The sequence below is a fragment of the Thunnus thynnus genome, chromosome 16, assembly GCF_963924715.1.
Source record: "Thunnus thynnus chromosome 16, fThuThy2.1, whole genome shotgun sequence".
NCBI lineage: Eukaryota > Metazoa > Chordata > Actinopteri > Scombriformes > Scombridae > Thunnus > Thunnus thynnus.
The window spans coordinates 24,233,364-24,257,656 of record NC_089532.1 but is presented as its reverse complement, the minus strand read 5'-3'; the positions used below and the strand labels follow the sequence as shown (position 1 = coordinate 24,257,656).

Sequence of the window (24,293 nt, the reverse complement as noted above, 5' to 3'; positions counted from 1 at the left end):
GAAATACAGTCTGAAGTGCAGATAAAAGTCAGAAGACTGCAGACAGTTTACATATGTAGACTCTGCTTGTGAGTGAGTGTTGGTTTGAAAGGCTGCAGGCTGATGGCAAGAGAGTAAATATAATTGCCATAAAGGTAATTGACATATTAAAGGTTAAAATTGACAGATACAACCCTCAGCTATGAACAGCTTTTGTTTAAAATGTCATATTTATTGGAGCTGATGTTACTATGTCACAGCCACAGAAAGCCCAATCACTTCCTGTCTCAGAGCTCAATAAACAGAACGATGAGATAGTGATCAAACTCTGCAGCCATGAAACCATTTATAATGAAAAATACCTTTATCTTCATAGCACCCAAAGCTTTCAGACAGAACAGTAACAGTGTGTGCCATGTTTATGTAACTATTTCTAAACTAACTGTACACGAAAGTATTTCATTTGAAACCAGAAAACACATTTCATCCCTAAAGAAGTCAAACTGCTCCTTTTTTGTCTCTGCTGAAAGAGACATCGAACAATTCTTAACAATAGACTGAGCTGTCATAAGGCATACTGCGCACACGCTCCAAAGCCAAACCTCAGCGGCATTTCGGCACGATAAATTCCTCCCCGCATCATTTCAGTTAGAAGCTGTCCAACCTCTCACAGGTTGTGAGGTAGTTAAAACAGCTTTGTCCCTCCGCAGGTTCTGGCTGCAGTTCAGCACAGAAGATGGACCTGGACCCGGTTCAGCCATCTCTCTCGACAACATTTCTTTCAGCATGGACTGCTTCCTGGCTTGTGAGTACTATAAAAACATTGAGTTTTTCTCTTTTTTTTTTTTTTACTCTTGCTTCATCAGACGTTGGCTGAATTAATGGGATTGTTAGACTGATTGCCTGATTGATTGCCCATGAAAAGCACAATGGGGTTTGCTCTAAAAAGTGTAATCACTTTTTATGGACTTCAGAGAAGCTTAACTAAACACTCAGATTGACCCGCTGCAATTAGATTAATAATCAATACCATGTTCATGTTTTTACAGAGATAATATTTGACTGAATGGCAGTTTTGTACACTTTGGAGAATTCATCAAGGACTTATCCATGATTTATTCAATGCCATTCCCTTGACAAAGCCATAATACAGCACGTCTTCTTTTATGCGCTCAAAACTTTTTGAAATTCTCAGTCAAAACTATTAAAATTTTCAAAATCCTAGCATGTCCTTGAATGATTAAAAGTGCTGCAGCTTTGCTTAGACACACAGTGAAAAACATGATTATATGTATCTGTATATTATTTGCATTCTTATAAGAATCTTTGATGTGTCCTGAAATGTCAGTACAGTTCTAATCTGAAATAATAATATATCTTTCTGATTGATAAGAGCATGTATGTTGATGTTGTACTGCAGGCTTATAAAGGTCAAGTCTCACGTCACGTTTGCGGATATTTTTGTATTATAATTGAGATGGTTTATCAGTATAAAAACAGTAGTAAGATGACAACCATGTCTAGTGTCAGGAGGATAAAAGTTAGGAGTTCAGTGCCTCCCTCCGTCTCTGCCTATCTGGAGAAACCTGTTTGAACTGTGACAGGAATAGTAATGCCTGAGCATCTCTGTACCTGAATATAACTCTGACAATGAGAGCTGTGTTAAAATGAAACAGTGTTAAACTAACTTCACCCTGGACAAGAACTGGACTCAAGTGGAAGGGGCATGGGTGTCCTCGTCTGACATTAGTAGGATTTTCCTGCTTCAATTTGATACATGGATTAAAGAGAAATTAAATGAAAACCTGCATAATAGTGCAGAGATATTGGAGCACATTGTTTAGAGTTCTCACTCAGATATAATATAAGAAATAAAAAGTGTGACTGACACGCATAATCTGTTTTGTGTTCACCTTTGAATGATGTGCAGAATTTATTAATCAGCAGCAGATATAATCTCAACACAATTGCCCTAACTGTAAAATGCAATCAGATAACATGGATTCATCAGCAGAATATGATGTGAAAAATTGCTGTTGGTCTCTACTGGAGCCCAGTCACCATCACCCTGTATAAACACTGGCTTACTGGGTCAGGGACTCTTTATTTAATGAGATGACATTTTCCAAGAGATATTTGCGCACCAATTTGTGTTTTATGTCCTCTGGAGCTGCTGCACTGTTGGATCATCTATCCCCGCTTTGCTCACTTTCCACATGGCAAGTTCTTAATCTAGGCCAGGTATCTATTACCTACAGCCACACATGACACAGTCACATTTTATCACCTATCAATCAGACCACTTGATGGGACATGTTGAAGCTCAGAGAATGACGTCCTTTTCTGAGAGTGATCACTGTGAGTGATTAGCATGACGGATCCCTGAGCGTTATGACACAGCCATGTAATATGTTTTGGTGGGCAAACACACTGTGAACACATTATGCAGAGGACCAGCCAACCGTGGGCTTTTTCCTCCACATCTCTCAGATTTAGTTTGATGTATAGTTTGGCAAGCATGTGTGCTTGATGATGCATCCGTTGCCCTTCAGGTGTTGAACCTGGCTGTCAGTTTTATCGTTTCATCTTCACCAGCATCATTACATTAGTTTATTGGGTTAGACAGAACAGGAAGTTCATCCTTTTCTCTCTCGCCTTGTACCATCACTTCTTGCATTCAGAGAGCTGCATTAACAGCAGCTGCCTTTATAGAGATTCCCAAACATCAGACTGGGAATGTGCCTCCTCAGTGGCTGGTCCTTGACATTGCTGGATTGAAAGCAGAAATGCAGATTTGGAGGGAGAAAAAATAGTATTTTGCTGAAGGCAATGTGAAAGCTGCCTGCAAAGGTCCACATATGCCCTAATATCTTTTTAGGCTGTTGTATCTGTTATCTGATGTGGTAACTCATGTAATACAACCAAGGATTGCTGAAATGTGTTCATTTTAGTAATTATCACCTGCACCTGTGGGTGTTAAGAAACATGGAGCCACACCATGGACCAGAACAGATGTTCCACAGTCCCTTAGCGTACTCACAGTGATGACATATAGGGCTAATTAAAGCAGTTTATTCAAATGTGGTCTCACCCAGGTTTATCAGCTGCTTTGCTCTCTTACATGTACAACAGCAAGCTGTAGTTTTAGATACATACATACATACATAGAAGCAATACATGCAAACGAACAAATTAGGAATCCAAATGTATATGAGAAGACATACTACATACATTTTTAAGTATGTTGTATCACAGGCTCTTGAAGCCCACACAGTAAGCTTGACTGTTAACATGAAATGTCTGTAGTGTGGACATTTCTCGGAGCTATTGCAATCTTGAGATATTTTGGGTTCATGGCTGGGTGGTAACGAGGTGCCCCCCCTGTGGCCGGCTTCTGGTGGGCTTCAGGTAGCTTACGGCGCCCTGCTAATGAACAGTGACAGCCACGCCGGCTGTTGCCCTGCCCTCTAGTTCATGCTGCTCTGTGGTGGACCTGCTGAGTCCCCCTCTTGCTGCAGCAGCATACCAATGCTGTGTGCTCCAGTCTGTCTGTTCCATAGCCCGGCTGTAGTGTGTTGCCCCATGCTCAGAATAACAATGCAGTGAGCCTTATTAGAGATTTTGTTGAAGATATAAAAAGTTGCTGAACTTGTTGTGTACACATAACACATCTAAGGGTCTTACTTACAGAAAGACAATATTGTTTAGAGTGTTTCTACCCACCCAAGCAATCAAACATTGCAGTCACTTACGTGTTGTATGTGATCAATCAAATCTGCGCATAAACTCTGTATCAAAGCTTCCAAGCAGCAGAGACATAGATGATCATATTTATGTGAGGATTACATGGCTAGGGAATGAACTATTGATTTTCTTGCTGGTAGATTTAAGGTAAGCAGTGCCGCGTCTTTTTAGGCTTTGAAGCCAAAATTATAAGATTTCTTCACTTCAACAAAGTTGCAGTAGGGACGTCTCTACAAAGTCTACAGCTCCAGTGCACATTTAAAGACGAATTCAAGAATGCTGATTAAAACAGTCTGTCCAGAGAACCAAAAGTATAGTTTCAACTCAAGCACAAATGATATTTATGTCAAGTTGTTTGCTCTAAATCAAAGTGAGCGGGTTTTCTCGGACCAAATGGAACAGCTGTTGAGGGAGCCCCCTGCCATATTGTCATAAACGGTGAGCCTTCAGCCCTGAGGTGACAGGGGAGCCAGGATGGAGGAGAGGGAGTGTTTCTGCAGTAAAATTATTAGATAGATAAAGATGAAAAGTCTTGTTTTAGCACAGACACTCCCAGAATAATGGCGAAGAAAGCAGGCATGATTTGTTTTCACCAAGGAGGTTAATGACACAATGTGGGCTACTCATTGGCCCACCACAATTAGGAAACGTATAGTTGGATATCTGATTGATATTCAGCTCATGCAACTCTTTTCTGAGATTTGGAAACGGCACCTGCTCATCAATGGGTTGTTGGTGTACTCCAACTTTTTAATCCAGGACTACTCTATGGCTTGGGAGAGCAAAGCAAACGATAGAAAATACTCTCATGAAGCCTTTAAATCATATTTTACTGCTGTTTGCCACCCAGGGCAACCCAATGGAGAATATCAGGGAGCTGCAGTGTAAACAAACTGTATGCTATTCTGCTGCTCCACAAGACAGGCCAGTCTACAACCGGAAACCTGCTCTTTTCTCTTGCCTTATGAAATGCAAATACGCCCTGAAACCATGTAATTGTCCTCTCAACAGTCTATTCCATATGCAGAACAGAAATGGAATTTAATATGCGCGTCATACACAAGCAGAGTATCATTTACAATGCATTGTTTGCATGCCTCAAGTATCTACTGTGAGCACATTGAAAGTGTTTAATGAAAAGACTGTAAGCCCTCATTGGTGTTGATAGACTGAAACATTGTGTCAGCCTGGCTTAAGCAGCAATGATTTCTTTAGTTCGGAAGCTGACTAGGCAGCCCAGCCTCATTGGGTGGCATATGCTGTATCTCTTCTTTTTATCCAATGCAGAATTTTGTTGGTCATGAGTTGTAAAAGTTATAAATCAGACTAACAGAATAGAAGCGGGTCAAGATATGAATCCATGCCCTTGTTTGGTGTCACATGGTTGCATGATGGCAGCATTATCAGCTCCACAAACCACAGCATACCTTATCTGACACTTCCCAGAAATAATCTCAGCTGTACAAAGGTCGTCTACCGCAAAACAACAAGGGTCATCCAGCAACAGAGCCACTGAGGTCTTTTTTTTCCTACGGAACATACCAGCAAAGATATGAGATGCCGGACAGAGCCCTTCAACAAAACATGACCTTTCCCTGGAAATAGTGTTTCCTGAACACATTGATAGCTAAATGTTGTTTTGTGAAACCTTTGCTGAGTAGGAATGAAAAATAATTTTATGTACACACTTGTCAAATAAGTTGAAGGTACATGCTATGGAATATCTACAGTGACTAATGATTTCGTCATGAAAGGTTTTTGTAATCCTCTAGCTGGACTGTGATTTTGTCATTCCAGCACTTCCCTTCTTAGCTCAAGAAAATACTGGAAAGGTTTATGTTCAGCTGTCAAGCTTGCATTGATTGTTCCCGTAGACTCTGCAGTCCCTGGTCAGATGTGGCAGCTGATTTCTTCAAGACCATTCAGGCCAGTCTTTTATGGCACTGATTGCAGTGCATGGACCTCATCAAAGAAACTGATTCATGTGTTCAGTGACTCCGCCAAGCAACCATGAGAACTCCTGTTTCTCTGCCTCCACTGAAAAGTAAAGAATGGGGAAAGGTGTTTTTCCAGTTCAGCATCCGACCATAGCTAAAATTAGTTTCCTGTATTTGAAGATCTTTGGGGGATGGGAAAAGAGGAACCGTAATAGCCAATCAGCCAGCCTTTTGCCCGGAAGACATAATTCTGGGTCAGAATTTAAGGGGGAAGAGATCAAGGTGCCAGCAAGCTTATGATCTCAGTCCTGGGAAAGTGGTGAGGCTGGAGGCTTGATGGATTGCTACAAAACACCCAGATTTAATGTGCTTACCCATCTACTGTAGAAGCAGATAGAGACGGAGAGGGATGGAGAGGAGCTGGATGTTGCATGCATTTCACTCCCTCTGTATAGCCATCGGTGGTACAAATGAAAGAATGACCCCTGCTGGCGGTTCCACATTTTCTGTGGTAGTAAGGGGTCTAGCAGCTACTGTGCTCACTCAGTTCTTCAGTGTAACACCAACAGGATTTCATTGCTGCTCGTAAAGGGGAAAGAAAGCACAGTCTTATCAATAAATGTATTATGTTCCATTTCAGCAAATGGTGAATTTCCACCAGTGGCCAGCAGCACAACCAGGCTGCCATCTCGACCACCGATCAAGACCACACCCCCGTCCATTGGGAGCCCTGTGATGAACTTCCCCACCTCAGATTACTGTAAGTGTGAGCTTGATAGCCTCCTGAAACTGAAAGTGTGTGACATGTGGATACCTTCCTCCCTGTGGGAGAATATTCTCCACACTGATATTTGTTTATTTCTCCTTCTATCTCTCTTTGACTTTCCTATTTTCTCCTTTGCTCACACATCAAACCCACACACACACACACACACACATGCATGCATTAATGATTCACAATTACTCTACACGTGCTGAGCATGGCACGATGCATGGGCTGCAACAAAGTAAGTGTGCCCCCTACTGGCCTGCACCACCTCCACATCTGAGTGAGTGCTGCAGAGAGCTCCTTTGGCATTAAATGGAGCAGGACGGGCAGTTTTGAAGTGTAAAATCCTCCAATTTGTCTCCTGAGAATGTCAATAGCGCCGGTTACACAGACTTGACATTTTCCACTTTGCGCTCTCTCACTTCTCCTCTTCAAAAGGGTAAAGACAAGCAGAGATTCAACTTCTATATTTAAAGTCATAAGTTAGAGTTACTTTCATACAAAACGTGCTCTGAAACACTTTTCTTCAACCAGTAGCTTTGAAATGCTTGAGGTACACCAGACTCATTCAAGCCTCTTTGCTGAAATCAACTGCTTCCATTTTAAAAATGGATAATCCTTTTTATCAGAGATAATATGACACTAGGAACACTTTTTATGTTGAATGAATGTGAAGTTTGTCTTTCTGTGACTTTGAGTGCTGTTTTCCCAATCCAAACAGCTGACAGGTCTGGGCGGGTTTCCCACACTCCAGGATTGTAATTGCATTCACCTATATCTTGTTTTCTCTCCCAGGCGGCATAAAAGGTTTTTATGGCGTTCATACACTGTTAAAGCCCAGCAAATCAATTTTGTACGGTATAGAGGCTCACCTCCCATTTGAAACCTGTTAGACGAATCACACTAACAGGCTATGAGCTCTGACACACCAGCCAGCTGATCAACTGCTTTGCATTGCAATGTTAAACTTGAACACATCTTGTCTCATTATAGGCTCAGAAGACAACTTGAAAACAGGCCTGACAAAAATTTACAGCTAAAAAGTGTGAAGTGTTATTTAACATTGCACTATGTTTATCATTACAGAACAAGCTGATGTGAAACATAAAGAGAAATTGCACTAAATGTGTGAAATCATTGATTGATTAAGCCTGAACAGCCAGTCAGACAGCTCCCTCTCACTGTCTGCCTGCACCAACAATTCAACATACAGCATTCAATCTGCTAAACAGCCACTGATACGTGCTGACTAGAGCCAAATGTGCCTGACATACCACAAAAAGTAGGGTGATGGTTGGCCACAGACACACAGCAGCAGCCCAGTGGACCTCAGTCAGCTTGGGGTTTTAAGCCCCCAATTTGCTAATTTGTTGTTCTTCTTGTGCAGCGACTTCAGATTGAATGTCTCATGTGGGTCACTCTCAAACACAGAGCGGTCTGTTATTTCATTTTGTTGCTGCAGGGTCGAACGGGGACAGTAAAAGATCAGACATTAATGTTCATCCGGCTCACATAGTTTGATAATGTTGCAGGATTATGCATCGAAGTGGAGCCACAGGCATGGGTCAGTCAGCAAACAAAGGGTAGTCAGTCTATCAGGAAACATGACATTTAAGTTGAGCTCATAGGACTTGGTTTTACAAGCCCATATTATAATCAGCAATCATTCCTTGAGTGGGTGTAGGGGTTAAACGCTTCACCGGGGTCACCAGGTGGGCACCCTCCTTCCTCGGTGTTTCGTTAATAGGCCCACACAACAACAGAAAGAAGAAAGATGGGACTTTGAGATCACTCTGCTCTCGCCCTTGTGATTATCATAGATATTAACTCGGGGCAGGGGGGGGAAGAAGTTGAACTTGCAGTTATACATTGGCTATTTCAAAGACAGCCTTGAGCGGTTAACATTCGCCGGGCGTCTCCATTCTCCCCTTCTGGAGCTGATGCTTTGACGTGTGCAGGGCAGGATGGCAAGCCTGATGAGGGTTTTAGCTCAGCAGACCTGTCACTCCAACAAGGCTCTCCTCTTCCCCCGACACGCTCAATGATTAACCTCACCCAACGTCAACGTCTCTTGTCTCCTCTCAGTCTCCCCTTCATCTTTCCCTTCACACTGCCACCATATCTGGGCAGGCACACTTTGTTTCCTTTCCCGTTTCCATTTGTTTCCCATCTTCACCATTTAAAAAGCTCTTATTGACTGTCTGTTAGTTCACATTACTGCCCTCTCACCCCGCCGCCATGTCTTTCTGTCAACACTCCCTCTGATCTCAGCCTCTTGTCCCACTTCACCCCCCGCCTTCCCCCATTTCCCTTCACCCTGACTTCACCTTCCTTCTTTTCTTTTCTTCTCATTCTTTCCCCTCATCTCCATTGATCCCCCACTATTCTGGCACCAGACACGTTCATTTCTCGCCCTACTGTGTGGCACCCACGTCTCACTGCTGACTCATCACTTGCTTTTTGGGCGTGAGAGTGTGAAAAAGTCAACCTAGATGAGCTTCCTCCCTTTTCTTTCTGTGATTACCTCTCCTGATGGGAAAGAAAAGGCGTCGCTAACCTCAAAATGAGCTCCAGGCTTATTTTTCTGTGGCCATGCTCCGTATGAACGGGAGTGTGTGTGTGTGTGTGTGTGTGTGTGTGTGTGTGTGTGTGTGTGTGTGTGTGTGTGTGTTTTGGCTGTGTGTAAGATTAGTGTTTACAGCTTCTTTTATGATCATAAAACAACTATACACAATACACAGTCACGCTGTAACAAAACATCATCATATTTACACCTTATCTGCAAAAGTGTGGCAGGATGTACAAGCATTAGCTTCTTTGAACAGACAGCACATTTTCATATCAAGGTGTTCCACTTCCGCTCACACAAAAACAGAAAACAACAAAAAACAAGTTCTGTGGAGCAGATGAAAACTGGCATCAAATCAAAGACAGAAGGGATGGTGATTGAAGCAATCCGATTGGCTCTTGAAAGTAACTGACAGCAGATGTCGGTCCCTGAACGCTCCATACAGAGAAGAGTTTTGGTCATTATGTGCTCGCTAATTAGCTGCGCAGGCGAGATGTGAGCCTGCGCTTCATTGTTTACTTGTTCATAAACACTGGCCTGCGGCAATCAGTTAGCTAGTTGTTGTTACTTTGGGTTTTGGAGGGGGAACATTACTCACTAAGACAGATATGAGACTGATAACGAGCAGTGCCACGCAAAACAGGCTTTTGTAATTAATTGGACTCGGGTGCTCCATAAGCTTTGTACTTGGAATTCAGATCCATTCATGGCGTGCCAGCCTTGATCCATCTTTCTAATGGCCGGCCCAAGTAGGACAGCTGTCACCGGATAAGGGGGATACATGCTAAGAGAGGAAAGTAGCGAGTAGCCTGTGTTTAGTTGCTTCACCTGCAGCATGTTTGTGGTGTGTTTACTTGTCTTTTCCAGTTAACTTAGACTTTTAATGTATGTATAATACAGCCCGATAATCAGACTCAACTGCCTTTCAGTTTAGGAGGAAGAGGAGGACATTTTACCCTCCTAACCATTGAGTAGTGACTAATATATCTGTCAAATCAACAACATTTTCAGTCAAAACAGAAGCTGGTAATTTAATATTTGTCATATCTACTGAAGACATGAATATGCACATTTGTGTATGAAGTGGAAATGGTATCAAACTAAAGAATGCTCTTCACTGTAAACCCCAAAGAAAAACCATTTCAGAAGCAGCTCTGAAATGTGGGAGCTGTTTGGTGTTGATTCTGGCTCTGGCAAAAGAAGATGACATGCCTAATTTTAATTCTGCCTGTAAGGCATTGATTGGCTGGGTTGTTTCTCTTACCAGGGAAAGAGCTGGTCTGGAACCTGGCTAGTTCAATCATGGCTGAAGCCAAAAAGCATGACAATTAGAGAATTTATGCCTCTTAATCAAATAACAGTTTAACACAGCATGCCTTCTTGTAGCGAGTGATGAGGCTCAGTCCATCTGTCACAACACACAATACCTCGCAAACTGCTGATCACTTTTTTGGGATTAATGTGTCTCATTACTTCATTCTGGCAATTTAAAAACTACTCATAGGCCTAGCTGGGTGCTGAACCGCTTGTTTACTTGTTACTGATTAGCCCAAGGACTGTCTTTGTCATTCATAAAGAATGACATGTTTACTCTTGCCTTGTTTCAATATTGTTCAGAGGAGATAAAGACTGCTGGAATATTGCTGTCAGTACTGCAATCCAATCAGAGACATTTTTCTAAACTGTCTCCCAGTCTTTGTCTCTTTTATTGGACTTGTTTTGTGCAATTCTTCACTGATGACAGTGTGCAGTGTTGCCCTTTCCTTTGATGGAGGCCAGTGTTTGTTATGATGATGGCATCGTACTGGTGGCAAAGTTCACAGGAAAGGAGATTCATATAACAGTCAGACAGAGTCAGAGTCTCCCTTGGGATGTTTGTGCTTACCAGGATGTGTGTATGTGTGTGTGTGTGTAAGAGTGTATTGCAGGTCAGTAAGGCTGATAAGTGTGCACACCACTTATTAGAGAAAACTATCATCTGTGAGAGCACATCTTGTTTTTGTTTGTTCTGCCAAGTGCCTATCACAGAATGGCTCATTACGCCTGTTGGGTGGTGTGCTCGAGTGGGTTTGTGTGTGTGTGTGTGTGTGTGTGTGTGTGTGTGTGTGTGTGTGTGTGTGTGTGTGCATAAGAACTGTCTCATATTGATAGACCAACAAAATCGATCAGCTGGGCTGAAGTGTGAAACCGACTGCACCCTAGGGAGATTCCAGAGAGAGAAATAGAACGGAGAGCCTCACTATCCTCAACACCATGAGTGCTAATGTCAAAAAGTCAAGCTCACTTTACATAGAAGGAACAAATTTACATCAAATAGCCAAGAATTCACTTCTCTGAATAACTATGAATAAAAAAAATATAAATTCAGACCATATGTCTTCCTCTTCAACATGTTCTACCATCACTGATTTCCATCTTAGAGTAATAATAAATAATACATTTAATTTGTACTGCACTTTTCATTTATAGAGACTATGTGCATAGACGTTGAGTACACTAAGATTTATGTTTAAAGCTCTATTTGGTTTTGGGGGCTTTTCTGTTCTAGTGATGGATTTATTGCCAGCAGTCTTAACTCTTTTTACCTTGTTGGGTGTTGAAAATACTGACTTGAGGGATCAATTTACTCTTACTGGATGGGAGCCAGACAGAACTCCAGTCACCCCACAACAATGTTTCTTACAGTTTGAGTGCATTTGCAGACCAGCGTAAACTCCAAATCATTCTCTTACCGTAGTGCTGTTTTATAGTGTTTTTGAGTGTATTGGCCTGCTTGAAATTGTCTCTGCTGGCAACACTTTAGCAACCTCAAAAGAGATGTTGGTAGGGAGACAGAGTACAGCTCAGTGTGAAGTGCTGATGTTGAATCACTTCCTGGGTGCCCTTGGACTGAACCAATCTTGCGGATCAGATTGACAAATATGATGCTGGACGTGCAGTCCATCCAGGGTGCTGCAGTGAAATGTTAGTCATCATTTGGACTGGAAGGGACAGAAATACAGTAGGCACTCAGGGATGAATGTTTTTTGGGGGCTTTAAAATTATGACTTTCAGAAAAAACTTTTATTTCTTCTCCGTGGGGAAAGCACCGTTTCTCACCATAATTCAACTGCAGGCAGTTAATAACAAAAGGGTGTATATTCCCATTTTGTTGTTCACAGATAAACACAGACACTCGGGTACACACATTCTAAAAATATCAACTTGCTGCAGTCATTTTCCTCAGTCACAGAGAGTCGATTTTGGCAGGAGATTCTGGTAAATATGAGGATCTCAATTCCTGGGCTTCAACTCTAATAGGCACTACACAGCAGGCAATTTTAACACCAAAAGGTGCTGTGGTGAAAACATCATAAATTAAAGTCACACTCCTGAGACTCGTCTCATCCCATCTCTTCTCTCTCTTGTGTATTCTGTCACCATCCAGCCCGCTATCTGTTCTAGCAAAAAATAAAATAACAAGACCCATGCCCCGTTGTATTTAATCACAAACAGCATGATAATCACACTGAGCAGCAACTCAGGAGGCTACAAAAGTCATCATATGATGCTCTGTTGCAGGAATGACTTTGACTTTAGCTGGGTGTCACATTTGCAATAATCAGCCGTGGTCTGAAATGAATAATAAGTAGTCTCTGAGTGTCCACAGGCAGGCAGAGAGAGCAAAAGAGACAGACAGAAAGAGGTGCTTCACTCCCTGGTGTTCCCCTCGCTTCTCTGTGTTCACAAGCTTTAAATCAGGATTTAGTACTGCAGCGTTAAGTCCTTCCACCTCCATCTGACAAGACTAATCTCGTGCTAATTACAGTGAAAAGAACTCCAATTAGCAGCGACACGTGGGATTACACGGGAAATGAGGAGAAATGTTTGTCACCTGTGATCCTGTCACCACATCCCCTGCTGCAGTTGTGAACATGACGATAGCGGCATCTCATATTAGTAGCTTCCATTTTACAGCTTGCCGTCCCCATATGTAATAATTTGTTTCATATCTGTATATTTGGGTTTTATTGATGTGAAAGTAGAGCAGTAGGTGATGTTGAAGTGGGATGAATGTGAGACAAATAGAGCTGTAATGAGTCTGTGGTGCGCAGTGAATCACAGCCTCTCTATCATCTTTAAGTTCTGTTAAGTGCATGCGTGACTCAGTGAAGGAAATGTGATTCTGCAGCCGGGCGCAGCTCTACGAAATGCTAAACGTTTTCTTCTCCTTTGTGTGCAGCCAAAAAATGGATTTTCCATACCTGTGGGGCTGTGGGCCCTGAAGGCCCGACTCCCACTCAGTGCCTCAACTCCTACAGGAACAGCAACGTCAACGTCACAGTAGGCACCCAAGGGTACTTCAAAGGCATTCAAATGTGGCGGGTCCCAGAAACTGGCACCTACAGGTAGGACTGTTGCCAGAACGCAAAAGCCTCAAAGCACATAAACATCAGACATAGCTATTATTTTCACAACACCCACTCTGGAACGACGTCATCTCTTTCTGCCTACAGTGCGTTGCCTGGTCAATCATTAGGAACATATGCTCAGGCTCATGGGTACTCAACACACGTACACTATACAGCACACACTTAACCTTTCTTTCTTCGCAGGAAGTACACTCTGTGCATCTTACATCTCTCACAAGTATGTAGACTCTTCCTCTCGCTCGCCCACCTCCTCTCCTCTGCGCATCAGCAGCGCATCAATCTTCCACGAGCAAACAGAGAAATATCACTATCAGATTCTTGCAGCAGGGAGCAGAGGCTGGAGTAGTGGCAGTTAAATAGCATGATTCACACTACACCTGGCTCCAAAGTCCAAAAACCACCCACCTTCATGTCTATGTTGGTGGCCTCTAAGGCTTCAAAATACCTCAACAATAAGCCTCAGCACCTTGACCCACAAACTGTGTACTGCACTAGGATTAATACCATAATATCCGCTACCTTGTGCAGAGATCAATATTCCTCCTGTGGGCATTCATGACAACATGAGGCGTTTAACTTGGATTTGACTTCCACAGTTCAAACAAAAAACGTCTCTGAAAGCTGCCTCCCACATCAACACATAAACAAACAAGGCACACAATCGCACACAGCTCAGCCAAGACCCTTGAGTCTTAAAACACCTAACTAACAACAGCGTCAACAGCACTATCTTAACACAAATCCTAGAGTTTTTTAGAAAAACACCTTCTGGCTTCACAAAAACTCCAGAATTGTGGTCTTGATGCGGCCTGGTTTAGCTGGCAGAGCCTGTAAATGAAACTGACAGACGGCCACAGAGATGAATATGCGCTCTGCATCTCCCAAAAGTCATTAGGCAAACAGCTGAGGTAACTAGCAAGCACCGGGCAGCGTTGTCTCTCTCCCTACCAAGCACCACCACCAGAGAGGAGAAATATCGAAGCGCTCCCAAAAACCAATCAAATTGCTTTTTTTTTTTCTGCCAAGAAAACTGGAGCATTGAAATGAGTGTCTTCTGCTACAAAGGTGTGTGTGTGTGTGTTTGTGTGGCCCTGTATTGTAGTCTGTGCATGGATTTGTGTATGTGTGCGATACAGAATAGTGTGCCATGCTAGGTCAAATATTTTTATTAAATCACCAAGGATGAAAGTGTGTGTTAGTGTTTCCAAAATTTATTTAGGCCACTATTGAATGCTGCGCACTCATACAATGGCTGGAAGAATAGATGAGGACTGTTTATCAGCCTCAGGTTATTTCCGATAAACACTCATATACAATAAATGTGTCGTTGTCGGGTGAAAACTGAAGAGAAACACTGAAAACAATTAACCAACCTTCTCTTCCTGGATCATTAGGATAATTATCCTGCTAATTAGTTTTTCTATCTCTCTGTTGTCTCTGTGTTTGTCTCTACACGTTGGTGTGTGTTAAACCCCAGGATCACGGCCTACGGTGCAGCCGGCGGTCGAAGTGTTTTGACCATGAGCAGATCGTACGGCGTCTACATCACGGGAGACTTTCTGCTGAGGAAGGGAGAGCTGCTTTACATCCTGGTGGGACAGCAAGGAGAGGACGCATGCCCCAATGTAAGTCGTGTGAACTCACTGTAGTTCAGTAAGTCTTCCTCATTGTCCTTCAGAGGAAAACTATCATGCAGTAAACAAAATAAAGCCATGGAATAGAAGTAGCTGTAAACACAACTTCATGAATCAAACATATAATAAACATATAATATTTATTTTTATTTCTTTGCACAACAGTCATCTACCATCCTCCATGTGTTTGTTGTCTCCAGTGTAGGAAGATTAAAGTTGCTTATGAATTTCATTGAATTGTATCACCGCCCACTGTTCACCTACATACAGTAGTGATGGAGGGGAAACTTCCAGTGAGAATCATCATTATTTAACATCCATAAATAGGATAACTTTGGGGAGGGGGGGGGTCTCTGGACCTCACTTTGGAAACTTGTGCTCTAAATTGTAACATTTTACGGCCACCAACCACAGTTTAATTCAGCGTCAGAAGCTGGCAGTCATCTCCTCATTGTCTCTCTTAAAGCCTACGTGTGTTCTTTTGGAAGCGGTGGCTGTCATCCATTATGATCTGGAGTTTCTTCACTGGCAGCTTCGCAGCCAGCTCACAGTTCACAACGCTGAGACTAAAACCTCACAATCCCTCTAGTCACCAATGAAACTATCCATCATCCACCATTTAAACGCTTCAAAAGCATAGGCCTGCCCCACTACTGCAAATAAAGGAAAAACGGGTTAGTCGCCCAAGTTAAGCACTCATCGAACATTGATGATAGAGGAAATTACAGATCTGAAACGTTTGACAGAACACATTAAAAATTCCTTTTGGTGGAGTCCACACATTGAATGCTTGTTGACTGGATAGCTTGAACTGGTACTTTTATGTCACTGTGGTACATGGTGTGCATGATAATATATTGTCTTTCTCTCTGTCTACAGACATATTCATGCACACCTTAACACAGAATGTCTTAAAACCACTTTAATATTTGCTTGAAGAAATGAAGTCAATTTTAATATCAGTTGTGTTTGTGAAGGCAGCTACAGGATGTCGACACAAAACTAATATACCAGTCTAATTAATGTTCAGCCTAATTATGAACTGGTTAGAGTATTTATCTAAGTGCTCTACAAAGAGCATAAAACAAACATTTCTCAAGAGGAGGTACAATTACAGGTGATAAACCTTTTAAAAAAAGGTTAAAGTCATTAAAACACTCAAAAGAAAATTCCAATGTTTACATAAAAACAAACACTGTAAGAAATGAATTACAAGATGATGTTGTTTTAGCTGCTGCCTCATATCACCATGGTTACAGCGGCTTTTCTTTTCAAGAGGCAGAATGTGTCGCTTAGAAGGCAGGGGTCCTCGCCACTGTCATTCAGTTATTAGTTTTTAACACAGTGTGTAGTGAAGGGCTCAGTCCAGACAGCGGAGAGGGACTGGTTTGTTCCAAAGTGAGACTGAAGTCGTTTAAGGTTCCTCTTATTTCCCCCCAGTTCTGACAGCAGAGACTCTTTCCAAAGGGTCACTCTGAAAGTGATTTGTGCTGTCGAACAGCGTTTTCCTCACACCTAGCCTTCCCTCTGGTGAGGGAAATGATACCCCCCTTTGTCCTGACAAATACTTGCTCTTTCTGTGCATGTCTTTGTCCTTCTGCCCTGCACAAACACACACACACACACACACACGCATATACAAGAAGATTCTCGAGGACACACACCTGCTTTCTGTCGTTCTCTCTCTGGCTGAGAGGGAGTTAGGAAGACTCTCCCAGAGCATTTGAATGCACTGCTTTTTACCCCCTCCACCTGTCAATCACAGTCACCAAAGTCCTGCCTCCTCCTCCTCCCTCCCAGCCCCTTAGAGTTTTCAGTTCAGACAGGGAGTCTAGGGAGCAATGAGTGAGTGTGTGTGTGTGTGTGTGTGTGTGTGAGTGAGTGAGGTTCAGACAAGGTGAGGGGAGGAAACTGATGCCCTCTCACTCTCAGGGTAGGACTGGCTCCAGCCAGTTCAGGATGATAGAACACTCAAGGCAGATGCATCAGTTGACAAAACCTCAGTTATGGCAAAGTCCCTGCATTTAATATTGTTTACCAACAAAACATGTAGTTCCATTTTTATAAGGAGGCTGTATTTCTGGGATCAGAGTAGAACAATGACAAGCTGATTCACATTCTGTCTTTATTGGTTAATGTGATAAATGAACTTAAGATATAATGCCAATAGAATTATTTTGGGGTTATTTTTTAAATGTTTTCCTACCCCTTTAAGATCAGATGGGTCATTTGAAACTCATTTGATGTCCTCCTCTCAAAAATGTTTTTTTCTCCTTGTTCCTTAAGTTGTAGTTTAGAATGATGTTTTCAGATTCATCTTCTCTGTGCTCATTTTAAATCTGAGTTTAAGGTGTCAGCCTTCAAGCTTGATTTGTGACATCACAACTAGTCTGGAAACCAATCCTGGTCCAATATTCGATTTACACAGGTATAATGTGGAAACATGAAGCCTCCAGTGCTCATTCACTGAGAATGAAGTTTACAGTGAAGCAGGAGACGTCTTGTGTTCAGCAGTTAAACTTCTGTAATGAAATATATTTGCATATTCATAGGTTCTGGATTTTTAATGAGGGAGAAGGAGGAGATGTCATTTGAAGGATTTTAACAAGTAATTGAACTTTTGTTGTGGAAAAACCACATCAGAAACAGTTTTTTAATCAAGACAGAGTATTTTCTATATTTCTTAAAACATGTCTGAGGAGGATTTTTAAGCTACAGCAAAGATGGTAAAGATTACCACTGTTATTGCTACGCAGTAAAAATGTCATCAATCAAGCGGGTAACAGGGACATGTAGAGATAAAGTCAGACAGAGACAAACCTGAATATTTCTTAAAAAGCAGAGTAAGCTAGCATAGAAAACAAATCCAGAGATGTCCTATTCAATCAATAACTTTTATTCATCAACAAGAAGCTGTTCTACAACAATATCACAGATTTACAGTCATTTAAAACACAGAGACTAAACAGGAGATCAATAAAAACTCAAATCACACTGAGATTGTCTTTTTAAAGAGAACATTGGTCCTTGCTTCTCAGTGTCTGTGTGCGTCTGTGTGTGTGTTGGATATTTTTTGCTTGGTATTCGCTCGCCATTATAACACTAAATCCTGAAACTCACAGCAGCTGTAGTTTGGCAACTGCTCAGCCTTCTCATACATAACTGACATCTATGAAAGCAATTCTTGGGTGTACTGACATGCCTCTCCCTCCCTGCAGGCCAACGGCATACTGAATAAGATCTGCCAGGAACAGAGCGGCCCGATGGTGAACAAAACTCAAGTGAAAGGAGGCGGAGGAGGAGGTGGCGGGGCTACGTATTTGTTCAAGGTAAGAGTGTGCTGAGGGAACAATGCACTCGGGGACTTGATATTTTTATACTCGATATTCAGGAACTGCATATCATTTATAGCGTTTGATTCGTGTGATATTCCAGTAAAAATATGTGTCACACATATAAAATCAGCACAGTTACTCTGTGTCTTCAAGTTGAATATTCTAGCATATTGTTGATGGTTATGAATCACTGCAGCTGAGGATACACCAGGGACACATCGGTTATTTTTGGTATCTCATCTCTGAACAGATAAGCTAACCAACAAGCCATTCCTCTAAAATCCTAGATATTACTTTAAAGTTTGAAGATATGTCTCTCTACAAAAGTATAACTGTAAAGAAAAATGACACAGGTGGACAAAGGAGTGTACATCCCCCTCATCATCGCTGCTGGGGGAGGTGGCCGAGGCTACAGCAGCCCAGTAGAGACCCAGATGGAGCAGATGGACTATGACCTCAGCCAACCGGGTCGCAACGGGAAGTCAAACGCCGCAGGTACGCTGCACACCGTCCACCGCTTTGTTATGTGTGTTGTATAGTCCTGTACGTGCATGGAGGTGTGCGTAGAGGGAAATACTGGGAATACATAATTTAGTGAGTGTGTTTGAGATATTGAGACCAAGATTTTTAAAACCATTACTCACTGCTGAGAGAGGTCGTGTGTATTCTCTTCCTGCGTTATTAGAATGTCTGCCTGTAATTTTAAACGTGTCCATTTATCCTGTAGCTGTTTATTTCCACCTCTGTGCACCAGTGTTTGTGCTCAGGTGAAAAAAAAAACACAGCATGGCCCCTCCTCATGATTATTCATATGGAGCACTTTGTCCCCCGTCATTGCAGGGCAACACTACATGCTCCAGTCTATCAGTGTAATGTTAAATCCATCCACACTGCAGGATCCATTATTCATGTGCTCGGCGTTGACGAACTGCCCAGAAAACATAAGATATTGATTTTTACATCTTCACAAAGCCCAAGGTTTACTTTTGAGGAAACTTGGTGAATGAAAAATAAAATATTCAGCATGTCTTGGGGGTTTTGTTGCTAGTGTGTTTTTTTTTTTTTTTCATTTGTTTGTATCTCTCAGGCTTCAGACGAGAAGGAGGAAATTGAAAGGGGAAAATAAAATTGGCAAGCACCAGGGAATATGGGAAGGATTAGTTTTAACTTTATTAGCTTATAACTTTAATCTCCAGTTACCAGGTCTCTTTAAAGGGATTTTTATGTTTTTGTGGTCCCTGTGCTCTGAACAGCACTGTTATCACTAATATTGGATTTCCATATATGTGTGCGTATACTCGATATGTGTTCACCTTCTTTGCCGAATTGGCATGTGTGTGTGACACATGTATTTCTGCATTTAAGCATCTTCCCCCCCACCCCCACCCCCACCCCCAAAACTTTGACCCACTTAAGAGTTCTCTCTTTCTGCTTGCCTCTCTCTTCCTTTCTCTCTGTCACACTCACATTCACCACACAGCACTTGACTTCACATCATATCAAATGTGTTTTGTGTTTGGTGACAGGTGGAGGTGGAGGTTGGAATGACGGTGCCCCTGCCAGTCAGGGTGGCAGGCCGCTGGTGCTGGGAGGCCAGGGAGGGCAGGCCTGTCAAAAGTTCTGGCATACCCGCGGCGGCTTCGGGGGTGGCGGAGGCGGCTGTATGTCCGGGGGCGGCGGCGGAGGCTACAGGGGTTAGTTCATGAGATTTCTGAGGTTTTTTTTCCGAATATCCAGTAAAAGTTTAATAAATAAATAGTCTTGGACATCTCGTATCTCCTCATACTGAGTGTATATCATTAAAAACTCTGTTCGTTGTGTAAGATAAACTTTAATGATCCCCAGTAGAAAACTGGGTCATTACAGCTGTGGGTAGTATACAGCATAAGGCATGAACATATACACAACAATAAAGCCAATAGCACAGTTATTAGAAGGATGAAAATGTGAAATGAATGTAATTGCAACATATACTCATCATAAAAACATGTGGATGATATGTGGAACATGATTTGAAATGTTTGTCTTCAGTATGTGTTTGGCATTGAGGTATTGTCATTTGTTAACTGTGTTGTGGTTTCCCTCCTGGTTTCTAGGTGGCAACACCTCCTTAGATAACAACCCCAGACATGACGGTGACGACGGCACGTCCTTCCTCGGTCCAGAGGGAGAACCCTTCCTCTATCCTCTGAAAGGTAATGTGAAAGGATGCTCTGCTGTCTTTAAAATTACATACAAACTAGTCAGCAGTCAACACCTGCAGTCAAGAAATTTGTATTCAGCATTTGATACCTTTCTAGTGTTTGTAGGTTGGAGTTAATGTGTTTGTACTTCACCGAATGATGAGCAAAAGCAGCTTTTGCAATTTGACATTTTCAGTTTGATCTTGTTGTGGTTTGCCTCCTACAGTACAAGCTTTCACAACACTTAACTAATGTAGATTTATACAGCAAGATGCGGATGAGTTGCTTTACTCTGTAACATCAAAAGCAGGGTATTGTAAAAATTGATGGCAGTTGTGGCATGGAGGGCCGAGTCTGGAGTTTCTCCACAGTATGATGTAACTGATAAGACAGACCTCCAGACAAGGAGGAGAAACTCATCAGTGAATTAATCTAGTGTAAACCTGTTGACCCGTCTCTTTTCTATTCATCTTACACATTTGAACTTGGCAGGTATTAATGTTCCTAGAATTAAATCATAGCACTGTGGAAGCAGAAAACCAAAGCCTGACTGTGAAAATCTCAGCTGTAGTGATAAGTTTGGTGAGCAACCATACATCATGTAAAATTCCCTCTTCACTCGGCTCTATAGAGAAATGGAAAACAAAATGGAAAATAGACGTCGATGTGGCTTTAAAAATTGTCTTCCATTGGGCTGTAGTCAAGTACGCAGCCATATCTCTGTCTCATTGAGCTTTAATAGCGGTGATGCTGTCTGGTGAGGCAGAGCCTCTTTCAACAGCAACACTCATCACTTTCATTTTTCATCAACCTTACCTCGTTTCCTCTGGAGGAAAAAGACTTGAGCTGTAAATAAGACAGAGAATTTAGTTTTTCACACTGCACAGAATTTCTTATTTATTAAATTACACATTATTATCTCTATTTTGGCCCCAGCAGTCCCACTCTGACATATTCTAGCTTCACTGGTCTATGTTATGAATTAAAAAAAGGACATTTCATCAAATTTCAAATGTCTACACACTAATTTCACAGCACATTTAATCATTTTTGTTCAATTTTGAAAAGTGAATCACACTTTTGTCTCAGGATACAACTGTAGTGCTGGTCAGATCACCAACTAATGTGCAAATATAACAAGTTATTTTTCTTTGTGCAAAAGCAATTCCCAGACAGCTACAGTATAGCAACCATGTTTTTATAGCCTCATGACAACGAAAATCATAAATGATGTAAGAGATAATAAAGATAGACATCAGAGATGTATAGTCTCTACAGTCACATCTATAGAACCTGATGCACAGAACCATCTGAGAAGTCATCCATGGAAACTGATGAACCATCTATCACCATCTTACCTGGCGAGGCAGCTGGATTCACGATGCTGATTGGTCCGAACCACCAGTGGTTTGGACACATGTGCATGACTTGAAGCCTGACTAGATGGATTCTCGCACAGTCTCGTGATTTTGTGATCTTGTGAATCCAGCTGCCTCACAAGGTTAACATCTATACATCTGTTCAAGGTTTTATATTCCTGCATGACAGACCTGAACAAACTGTTCATAGACAGAAAGTGACATGATTTATGAGCAACAAATTACCCACAGGACAGAATCATTATCATAACACACCAGCAGAATCTTTGGTGGTAATATCAGTAATTTGATAACTTAAAAGAATATCATCTGTGTAAAGGTCAGGTTTAAGAGCATTTGTGGTTTGAAGTTATAATCACAAATGGCTACGCCAGTAATTTCCCTCTCAGCCTGAACTGCACAGGCAGGTTCTTGAGCTCAAATAAGAACAGCAGGTGATGCTGGACAGCCCCGCTGTGTGCATTGAAAGTCTAAAAAAGGATCAAAAATCATTCCAATGATGTTGACAGAGGCAGCTGGTTTGCAATAGTGCCCTAAATCCACTGAATAAAGACCGCTTCAAAAACCAGTCTGAAGGAAGTACAATAGATATACACTGTCCTATTGAATGTTTCCTCAGCATATAGACAAAGCATGCACTTTAATAGAGGCAATGAAAGCATCAGTGAGATGTGTATGGGAGAGGGAATAACATTTTCCACATGCAATGCAAAAATCTGTGCAAAGCATTATTCAACAAGCTTAAGGGGAGAAAATGACTTATCTGTATACATTATGATTCTTGCATTGCTTTGGTTGCATGGCACATACATTACATTTATATCAAAAGAAAAGCAAAACGTAGAAGAAGAAGAAGAAATATTTAGTGAAACTCTGCAGAGACGCCATTATCCTGGTGAGGGCTCATCCCTCCTCACTCCAGCTGAAAAGTAACATGAAGCAGTTCTCAACACGACTGTGTCTAAAGATCTGTAATACAGAGTATCATAAACACTTATTAGTATGCCATCAACATCTGTAGTCAAGACATTAGTATTCTTCCTTTGAAACCTTTCTAGTGTTCCTGAGCTCGATTTATGTATTTGTACTTATAAAGCTGATAAGAGAATGATGAGAGAAAATAGATTCTGCAGATGAGTGAATTTGCTTTGCTTACTAAAGAGTGCGAGCTTCCACAGACAATTTATAAATTATTCATATTAGACTGATTTGTCCCCTCGTTGCTGTAGTTTACAATTAAGAGAATGAGTTACTTTTAAATTGAATTAAAGTAAACAATGTTGTAAAATCTTTCTTTTTACAGTTTACAGCAGGTTTGCATAGTTTGCTGAGGAAGACGGAGAGTTTGCAGATTTTGTTCCAGTGAAAGCAGATTGTTTACTGATAAACACACCTCCAATCAGAATCAGTGGTAATAAGAGGCTAGAATGAAAATCTGCAAGCTCACAACCCTCCATCCAACATGATGACACACACACCAGCTGTATATGTCTCATATGTTTTGCATTCTTCCAGGTAGAACTGTTCATGAAATGTAATCACGCTGCAGATAAAACAGAGAGAACAGCAGAGGTCAAGTTAATGGAACAGTTACGCTGTGCCATGTGCTTTGGATGATGGTTTTCATGGTCACAAATAATGTGTTACCCCACCAGAATACAGCAGTTGCACATACATGAAATAAGAATGAGAAATAGTTTGAATGGCATTGCTCATTTCCTATTTTAACATTGAACTGTTGTAGGGTGTAAGTAGTTATTGCTGAGGCAGAGTTTGCATGTTCTCCCTGTGGCTGTGTGGGTTTCCTCCCACAGTCTTGCAGGTTAGGTTAATTGACATGTAGGCATGAATGATTGTCTGTCTACATGTGTTTACCCTGTGATGGTGGCAACCTGTCTGGGTTGCAGACCCGCCTCCCGCCCATTGTGTCAGCTGGGATACACTGCAGCTCCCTGTGACCCATATGATTAGTGCTTATACATGATGGATGGATGGATGGATAACTGTAGTCTTCACATCTAATCCCTGAATGTTCTATGTATATAAAGTATCTCGACTGTACCGTACAGCAGGGTTCTCAAACACAGACAAGTTTCCCAACAAACCTCAATTTGATGACACTTACTTAAGACACACAACAGTCACATAATAATCAGACTGAAATCTTGTTTTTACCATTTGAATCACTGAAAAAAAATCAGAGATGTGGGCAGCAATGAGCAGCTGAAATGAGGCTAAAGACACAACACACACGGGGATGTGTATCGAATATTATGTATCTTGGTAGAGTGTATGCTGGGTGATGATGATGGGGAGAATATTACCTCCACAACCGACCCTCATACATTCTGT

At 41.8% G+C, this 24,293-nt stretch overlaps 1 protein-coding gene across 6 annotated transcripts in view; it reads left to right on the top strand.

Moving 5' to 3' along the window:
- Positions 1-24,293, top strand: part of alk (ALK receptor tyrosine kinase) — a 369,356-nt gene that overhangs the window by 321,544 nt on the left and 23,519 nt on the right. For all 6 annotated transcript variants that reach the window (XM_067614871.1, XM_067614867.1, XM_067614870.1 and 3 more), the window contains 8 exons: positions 690-784; positions 6,301-6,420; positions 13,221-13,386; positions 14,888-15,035; positions 18,263-18,373; positions 18,733-18,874; positions 19,906-20,073; positions 20,476-20,574. In XM_067614871.1, coding sequence (XP_067470972.1) covers positions 690-784; positions 6,301-6,420; positions 13,221-13,386; positions 14,888-15,035; positions 18,263-18,373; positions 18,733-18,874; positions 19,906-20,073; positions 20,476-20,574 — 1,049 coding nt within the window. The remainder of the gene's footprint in view (positions 1-689; positions 785-6,300; positions 6,421-13,220; positions 13,387-14,887; positions 15,036-18,262; positions 18,374-18,732; positions 18,875-19,905; positions 20,074-20,475; positions 20,575-24,293) is intronic.